Source organism: Neomonachus schauinslandi, chromosome 11, assembly GCF_002201575.2.
Source record: "Neomonachus schauinslandi chromosome 11, ASM220157v2, whole genome shotgun sequence".
In the NCBI taxonomy this organism is placed as follows: Eukaryota; Metazoa; Chordata; class Mammalia; order Carnivora; family Phocidae; genus Neomonachus; species Neomonachus schauinslandi.
Window position 1 is genome coordinate 69027221 of NC_058413.1, and position 9728 is coordinate 69036948.

The 9728-nt window shown below is 39.2% G+C and overlaps 1 protein-coding gene across 1 annotated transcript; it reads left to right on the forward strand.

Annotated features, from left to right (window-relative positions):
• Positions 1-1303: 1303 nt before the first annotated feature.
• On the forward strand, positions 1304-9235 carry LOC110571018 (tripartite motif-containing protein 77-like). The gene is given in 8 exon segments (XM_021679105.1): positions 1304-1723; positions 2400-2486; positions 5488-5709; positions 6427-6448; positions 7128-7131; positions 7364-7431; positions 7434-7457; positions 8742-9235. Coding segments are annotated over 8 exon segments (1341 nt in total).
• Positions 9236-9728: the final 493 nt, after the last annotated feature.

The window sequence follows — 9728 nt, forward strand, 5'->3', positions numbered from 1 at the left end:
GGTTCCAACACAAATCATTAATGCTTAGTTTGTCTAGAATTTTTCTGGCACTAGGACAGCAACAATCTTTCTAGCTTTCCACATTTCTGAACTGAAATGGGAAGACCCCATTATCTTTATTATGTCCCTGCATGTCCCCCAAATGTCCCCTATTGGCTGTTAATTTTTTCAATCTGGGAGGGGGTCAAGGATGGCCCATTCTAGTGAATTTCATATTTTACTCACCTATCATGTATAATCATTTTAAACCATTTTCTCCTAAGAAAGATTATTTGAATAGCCCAAGATTATTGTTTTACATACTGTCTCCTAAATGTATTTTTCTAACATTTTTCCATCGTTACTTGCAGATTAAATGTTTCTGGGAGGGATGCTACAGATGTGCTGTTGTGTCCTTAAGTGGTCTACATCTATGAATGTATGAGATCCATGGCCACAGTTTGGTTACTTGGTTAATGTGTCAGCTAAATATTTACCATGTAAAGGTACCTTTTTCTCTTTTGCATTTAGGAACTAATATGTGGGGTATAAATTTGTTGGTATATGAATACTCTCTTCCCAAAAGGTTTTATCTTAGTTAATTTAGCATCTATTGATGATTCTTGCTTGATTCAGTTAGTGTTATGGTGTCTCTAAAGTGGTTATTTTCTACTTTTCCTTTTAGGTATCTCCAGAAAAGATAAGTAGTGTTTAATGGCATTCTTGCAAATCCAGAAGGTTTTTTCCATCCCCTTGTTAGCCTCAGAGTATTGGCTGTTATCCTTAGGCTTTGAGACCATAAAATGGCTATGTAAATGGGCATTGTATACAAGTCATGTCCAGAAACAAAAACAGCAACAACAACAACAACAACAACAAACCCAGATTTTTCTTCCATATTTCTTCTAGAGCAAGAAATATTTTTCTAGACTCTCCTAGGAGTCTTTCTTATTCCACTGGTCAGAATGGGAGCAAATACCTTATGCTAGCCAATCACAGAGAGAAAAATAAAGGAAAAGTGTGATAATTTTGGACAAAATACGGCCCCCTGACTATGACTAGGGATGAGCCAGAACCTCTGATATATTTGTCTTTGTAAAGGAGACAACATGGTTGACAAATCCTGAATTTCTAATGGGAACTGAGAAGCAGGGCTACAGGGCATGGCTGGAAAACAAGCATGCAGGCTATCAGTCTGGAGGACTCTCCTTCTACCTCACCATCTTATTCTCAGCACCACCTATGCTGCAATTGTGCATGTGTGTATTAGTGAGAGAAGGCTTAACTCAATTCACTTTCCCTTTCCTTTTATTTCCTCAGAAACATGAATTCTACTTTTGTGCAGAATGTTCCCAGTGAGCTTATCTGCTACATCTGCAAGGACTATTTCACAGACCCTTTCACCCTTACCTGTGGGCACAACTTTTGTACTCCTTGTCTCTGCCTCTTGTGGGAAGATGCTCAGCATCCTCCTCGCTGCCCTGTGTGCAGGGCAGTATCTCCATGAACAGACTTCAAAAGCATTATTTTTGCTGCAAAACAAGTTCATGTTTCCAATGAATCAGTTGCCTGCCAGTTACCGAACTCTGCCAAGGAAGTCGGTAGGATACACCTAGTAGTAAAGGACCTCTTCTGTCCAACTGACAAGAGCCCACTGTGCTTGCACTGTGCCAATTCCCAAAGGCATGCCACTCACAGACACTCACCAATATCACAGGCTGTATACCAATATCAGCAGTGCAGGGTAAGTACTGCCCCTGTGAAATGCTCTGTGTCTTATCAGGCAATGAGCAAAAATTGTTGATTTTTATTTTTCTTCTCTTAATCCTCAAGCAAATAGAATTTCAGAATACCATGTGCCAGGAACTGTTCTGAAAACTAGGGATACAACACTGAAGAAATTAGACAAACCTCTTTGCTCCCCTAAAGTTTAAATTCTGTTGGGATGAAGGAGAGGAATGATGATGAGTTGAGGGGGGTGTTGGTATTTCAGAGTAACTAACAGGGTGGGTATTCTCTAGAGGCAGTGGCAGTCACTGGCTACTTCTGCCATGATGAAAATGAGCATCTTCCAGTGGCAGCAGATTTAAAAACAATGTATTCTAATCAGGTCATAGAAAAAGTGATGGCCATTATTTCAAAATTAAATATGAATCAGGATTCATTTCTGAAAACTGTCCATGTTACATATAATGTAAGTACTGGATTCCTCAGATAATGGATTGCGTTTTCCAAATTCAGGAACTCTATTTTGGGTCAATCTCCCAGATTTGACTCTTAGTGTTCCCAGGGAAAATCACTGACATATCTGCTTTCTTTACTTTTTATTTTTCTCATGCCTATCCCCTTATCACTTTTTGAAGTATGTGAGATGTGCTATATTTGCTTTTCTAGTGCTCAAATTTGTAGTTCTTTTACAGGAGAAACTTCTGCTGCAAAAGAAGTCTATTTGGAAAAGCAGACAGAAAAATCTAAACAAAGAATACAACTTATTTAGAGTATGGCAGGTAAGCATTAGGCCCTGTTTCTCTTGGAACCAGCTTGGGACAGATATGATGGTAACTGACAGTGGAATAACTTAAATTAAATCATAATGTCCCCTGAGCAGGTAATCAGAAAAAGAACTACATATATCTCTCTACAGGAAAACATGACTTCAATGCAGGATTTCACACTGAGCCCATTGTGTAACCAAAAAACTTTTCCTGATTTTTCTGGATAAAACGATATCTACCACTAATACATCATCAGGGATAAGAAAATGCACTATCCCAAGACAGAATGCAATGATCACAGGGATGGAGGTAAATACAGAGTTCAGTAGGAACTTAGCAATCTTTGAATGTTAAGAAAAGCTTCTCAGACAAGTAAAAATCAATGTGATGCTTGCATATAGTAGAATTTGTAATTTCCTGGATATTGATGGCAGAGAGATCTGAGGGACAAGAAAAGTAAAGATGAAACAAACCAGACAACCCATGAAATTGTTTGAGACCTGCTCACTGCTCCTACAGTTTAGTGCATGGGGTACAGGACAGACGGTGATGAGAGGTGTCAAATGTCATTTTGCCCAGGTCAAGAATACAAATGCCTAACTAAGGATTTTGGATTGTGTCATTTGTTGATTCATGAAGAGGAACTGAGAACCTGAATCTGAAGAAGAAAACTGCACCTTTCTTTTCAAAGAACTCGAGCAATACTGAAGGAGATATATAAAAAGGCAATATTAGAGAATAAAAATTCATTAAACAGTTATCTATACATGTTGCTATGAGAATGCCAAAGAGGAATAAGAACATTATGTTGATTGTTTAGGATGGATTTATTTTATTTTTTTTTAAGATTTATTTATTTTATTTTATTTTTTTAAAGATTTTATTTATTTATTTGAGACAGAGAGAATGAGAGAGAGAGAGCACATGAGAGGGGGGAGGGTCAGAGGGAGAAGCAGGCTCCCCGCCGAGCAGGGAGCCCGATGCGGGACTCGATCCCGGGACTCCAGGATCATGACCTGAGCCGAAGGCAGTCACTTAACCAACTGAGCCACCCAGGCGCCCAAGATTTATTTATTTTAGAGAGAGCATGTGAGCAGGGCTGGGGAGTGGTAGGGAAGGACAGAGGGAGAGAGAGAATCTCAAGCAGATTTCATGCTGAGCACAGAGCCTGAGACAGGGCTTGATCTCATAACTCTGAGACCATGACCTGAGCCAAAATCAAGAGTCCCACGATCAACTGACTGAGCCACCCAGGCACCCCTAGGATGGATTTCTAATGAATCATTCATTCATATGAGAACCTGTGATGTGTTGCTCACTGTTCTAGGCCAACAAATAGATACAGGAATGGGCAAAAAGAGAAAACAAATCACTGACCTCAGGAGTTTATAATCAGTAAAAGAACTTGATCCAGAAATTTAAAAAGTAAAATATATGATATATCACATTTATGAAGTGCTTGGGTAAAATAAAAAATGGGTATAAAGAGTGCGTGCTTGGGGAATGTATGCTGGTGATGGAAGACCCATGGCCAAGGTTACATCTGGGCAGAGATCTGAGGAGCTGGCCAGGGGTGGGGGAGATGCGGGATGAGCACCTCTCTGAGAACAGAGCTTTCTGGAGCAGGAGACAGAAGGGATTAGTAAAAGAAATGAATAGGAAATAATGTCAAATGTGGAAAGAGGGTGAAGTAATATAAGAATGAATCATATTATTTGGATTTAGTAAAAATAGGTTCTTGGCAAGTTAGAATGTGTAGTTCAGGAAAGAGTAGGACACAGAAGCAAGGAGTCATTGCTTGGATGAGTAACTGAAAATTGCACCCATGGGCACAGTGTGTTTGATCACATTTGGTCAATAAGTCTGGCTTTTATGGCAAATGAAAGTATTAGCATAGAAGCTAGATAAAGTCATTTTAACAAGAATGTTTAATGTTGATATTTACAAAATGATTTGGTAAATCTGCATATGTTTAAAGGCTGTGTGAAAAGAAGGGGAGAGAGTGAGAAAAAGTGGCCAAATGAGAGAGTGAACTGGAGACAGACCCACAGAAGAAGGGGTACAGAGACACAGAGATGTAGGAGACAGAGGAGAGGCAAGAACAAGTATGTAGAATTATAATCTAGATGATAATGTCTCTAAGGAGACAAAACAGGGTGGACCAGTCAAGAGGAGGTGGGTGTGGTCCCGAGGCAGGCAGAGCCAGGCTCTGGTGAAACAAGAGTGTTTTGGAAATGAAGGTAATTTAGAAAGATCATGTGTGATGTCCTCTGTTTGCCTAAGGAAGTCAATTGTTGCTTTTTGCTGAGAGCAGATAGTCAGTTTATGAGTATGAGCATTGAGGAAAATGGATTATGATTTAGATACTATGAATTATACGAAACAATAAAAAATTGATCTCAACTTTCTATTTTTACATGAAAACATTGAAGTTTGAGGGTAAGTCATTGGAAGCAATGGTGCAGGCAAATAAATAAATCAAAAAGAAGGAAAGGAATGAGTGGGAAAAGTAAGAAAGAAACCAAATGTGTGGCTTCTTGGAAGGAAAAAGACATAAAGCTGTATGTAGTGTTTCTATAATCTGAATATTTGCTTCAGATAATAATTTGTGTGTTCAAATTCTAACCCCCAAGGTGATGATAATAGGAGTGGAGGCTTTGAGCGGTGATTAGATCATGAAGCCAGAGTCCTCAGGAATGGGACAAGTGTCCTTCTAAAAGAGGCCCTGGAAATGTCCCTTGCCCCATCTGCTATTTGAGGACACAGTGAAAAGATGGCTATGTAGGAAGTGGGTTCTCACCAGATACCAAATCTGCCAGCACCACTCATAGGCTTCCCAGCATATAGAATGGTGAGAAGTTAATTTCTTTGTTTGTTAGCTACCCAGTCTATGGCATTTTTGTTAAAGCAGCCCAAAAAGACTAAGAACACTACAGAGCACACAGACCATAGATAATGAAAGAAGAATAAAACCATTCAGATATATGACCTAATTAAACCAATGTCATTTCAGGGTTTTGTAAATCTACGGATGATGATGATCAGGGCTGAATATCCTAAGGTATACCAATATCTCCACGAAGAAAAGCAAAAACATTTAGAGCGCCTGGCAGTTGAAGGCAAGATAATTTTTAATCAACTCCGGAGAAATGTAGGGAGAATGCATCACATGGGGAAACTCCTGAGAAAAATGTATGAGGAAATGTGCTGTGAAACAGATGTGGACCTGTTCCAGGTAAGGACTGAGGAAAGATGTCAGGGTGTTGAATACCAGCCTGCTCAGAAATCATTTATGTCCACTGAAGTCTGTATCCCCTTGGATCTCCATTATTTTCCTGTTTCCAAAGTCCAAATTCTGCCTCTTTTAACTTTGTGATGGCAGGCTTTGTTCCTTCAGTATAACCTGGAGGCTCAGGGTCACATTCACCTTATACAGAAGCAAAACTATGTAGAAAACTTCATGGAACAGACCCAGGAAAAAAAAAATTCCTTCTCAATTCTTCTACTAAACTTTCAGTTTCTAACCAACTGCCAAAGGACAGCTTAGGAATAGATCATTCGATTCTGTATCTGGACTTGTCAATATGTAGAAATGTTGGGTGTATCCATTCTTTCTATTTTGAAATTGTAGATTTGGAGCCCACACACCCTCATAAGAACTTTGGGGAAACCTCTGTGAATTTCTCCATAGATTAGAACAAACACTGTTTGTTAGAACAAACAACTGTTTATTCTAAGAACATCTTCTGTTTTAAATTTTATCATGATTTTATCAACTGTATGCAAATGTAAGACTGAGTTTCATCTTTATAAGGATAAAGAAAAGAGCAAATGATTTTACCCAAGAAAGAAAAGTGGAGATATAGAATTTTCCAGTCCAGTCTCATAGCCTCAGACTAGACTAAAGATATCTTGAGCTCAAAGCTAAGCCTTCCTCTCTTTCTCTTCACAGGATTTGGGAGACATCATGAAAAGTTAAGTTTGCCCCTCTATTCAAGTTGGTTTATGTTGACAGTGGTCAGGCTATATCTGCTGAGATGGACACACACCTTTTTGTGTCAAGTTTCTTTCTGTCTGCATTTAGAAATAAATGCAGTCTTCTTTTTTTTTTTTAAGATTTTATTTATTTATTTGAGACAGAGAGAGTGAGAGGGAGGAGGGTCAGAGGGAGAAGCAGACTCCCTGCCGAGCAGGGAGCCCGATGCGGGACTCAATCCCGGGACTCCAGGATCATGACCTGAGCCGAAGGCAGTCGCTTAACCAACTGAGCCACCCAGGTGCCCCTAAATGCAGTCTTATCTAAACACTTTTAGGTTTTATATTGACCACCCTTAGGTAAAAGCGAGGGTTGAGATGGATGTGGTTTCAGCTGCAAGGCTTAATGCAGAAGTTGCCAAAGGACAATTATTTTTTCTGTCTCTAATTTTCAAAATCCTAATTATTTGAGGATTATTCCAGGTCTTCTATGGGAAAGACAAATAAGCTCAGAGAGGCAGCAGGTGGAAGGATGGTGAGAAGAGGGGACAGGGGAAGTCCCCAGGAAAGAGCATCCTACAGAGCTTAGGCTCCATATGTACCAGGCAGCAAGTTCCAAAATTTTGGCACCTATTGGATTTGGGGACCTAAAAGAAAATGGCTATGTGGTTCCCCTAGGGAAGCTGAAAGTAAGAAAGAGATAAATTGTGAGTGAAGTGACATATCTTACTGAGATTGGAGTGGTAAGAGCACAGTAGCTAATTATAAAATGCAAAAACAACTGCAGTATTCCTCGATTTGTGGAGTTGAATTCACACCCTTTGCACATGAGAGGATTCTGATGGAGCATCTCCAAGGGATTGCTTATGATACCTTGGGACATGTTAGTAAGTGGTTCTTTTTCTTTGCAAGAGTCAGTTAATGCAGCTGCACATTCCCCAGCCTGTGAACCCTCAGCTGAGCTCATGGACCATCACAGGGATGACAAAAGGCTTAACAACTTCCGAGGTGGGAGGGGGCACCCTGGTGAGACCTCACTATTTCCTCCAGGAGGAGATACACCTGGAGGACCCCTCCTCATTGCTCTGTTAGTCTTTTCAAGGAACAGGAAAGCAGGTAAATATGAATACCCTTATAAGTAACTATATTTTATTGTTAGTTAACAAGTAAAAACTATCTGAAGTCAGTCAAAAACAATTGAATATGACAGTTTCCTTATGATAATTTTCAGTGAGTTTAAAACACTGAAAGCACATGACATTAAAACTACATATTAATTCAGTGTATTTCAACTTGTAGTTGTTAACTATGGTTATGTGTAGATGTTTAGATTCTTAGAAGCACCTTTAGTTGTTATTTAAATGTTTATTTAAAAATATAATTTAAGCAATGTAATTGAAAAATCACAAGATTTTTAAAAAGGGATAAAAGTATCTTTATAAACAATAGGAAAACCAGAAAACAAATGGAACATATGATTCGTTGTGTGGAGGGACAGGTGTAGGTGGTGAGCCTGGCAGATAGGAGAAGCAGGCCTTGGATGGGATAAGTTGGATTCGGATTTCACAATGTATGAGTTAGAAATTCAGAGAGAAAAACCACTTCTAAAAAAAAGGCAAATATGGATTTTCAGTTTATTTTACCTTTGCTTGTTTACATGTTTTGTCCTCATGTTTGAGCAAGGTGATCACTATTTAGAACTAATAAGCAATATCATATTTTTAAAGTGATATGTAATACATTTATTACTGTTATATTTATTTTATTTTGTGCTAGTTGATTAATGAGAAGACTTAAGCAAGTGAAGGGCCATATTGGTATTTACTTGGCATCTATGAGCAGGCTCCTAAATTTTCAACAAGCTAGTGAAAATAAAACCAGAGCCTGACATCCTACATGTTTCTGTATTCTCAAAACTGTCTTTCATCTAGTTCTATGAATAAACATTTACTTGCTCTGTAAATAGGCAAGGAGCCCTTGCTGATGTCTCTGAATTTCCAGTGACACACTCTGTATAGTAACTTGTGATAAAGGAGTGTTCTGGAACAGTTAGTATGGACTCTGTCATGAAAGCTAATTGTTACATGTTCCAGAATTTTATCATGAGTTACTAAGTGGTAAGTACATTGAAACTGGCCACGGTGGGGTGGGAGTGTTCTCAGGAAACAAAACAAACCAGTTTCGTTTGGTTTTAGAGCTGTGCTTGTTTGGTGTTTTCCAGAAGACTACTGCACTTGTCCACAGAACTTTTAAACTCTATTCTTTGACTTCACTGTTTTCTTTTTACTGAAGTGTATCTTACATTGGACCGTAACATAAGCAATTATCACCTGGCTCTGTTTGAAGACTTGAGACACTTGCAATGCAGTCCTGACTATCAAGACATGCCCCACAGTCCAGCAAGTCCACAATACATGCCTTTGTGGGGAGCTCAGACCTTCACCTCTGGCAAACATTACTGGGAGGTGGATGTGGGAAACTCTTGTAACTGGATAGTAGGACTTTGCAAGGAATCCTGGATAAATCGCAATGGTATGCTGCTCAACTCTGAGGGTATCTTTCTACTCCTGTGCATCCAAATGGATGACATCTGCCACCTCTTCTCTGCCTCCCCACCATTGCGCCACTACATCCAAAGACGCCAGGGCTGGATAGGGGTGTTTCTAGATTACGAATGTGGTACAGTAAGCTTTCTTAATGTTGCCCAAAGCTCCCTCATTTGTAATTTACTCTCATGCTCCTTTTCTTGCCCTCTCAGACCTTTCATTTGCTATGGACCCAAATGATCAGGAACAGCTCACAAACCTGACCAAGGTCTTGGGAATTTTAACAGTTGGGAAGGATCCTATACTGGTGACTTCTCAAATGGGGAAAGTCACTTATACCTCATGGACTTGAACTTCACCTTACTTTCAGGAGATATATTTGTATTATTTTTTAAAGTGGTGACAATGTGAAGGATGCACTATTGTCTTTTCTATTTTATTGAAATAAAAATAATCTATTTTATTATATTGTGTGGGGTATATGCACTTTTCATTTGCTATCTGAGCTTCCTAAAAGTGAAAGAATGCATGGGTGTGGAAGCTAGCTAAATGGGTGTGGAAGCTAGCTAAATGGATGAATGCAAAGCACAGAGAATTCTCCTTCCAGACAGTTCTTCTCAAAACCCAGTGTCACTGTGGAAATCTTTTCTTCCTCCATTCATCTGGCTAAGTCCCTCCTCCATCAGCTCTCTCTTTACTGGACTAGATTAGGACACATTATAACAAGACCTCA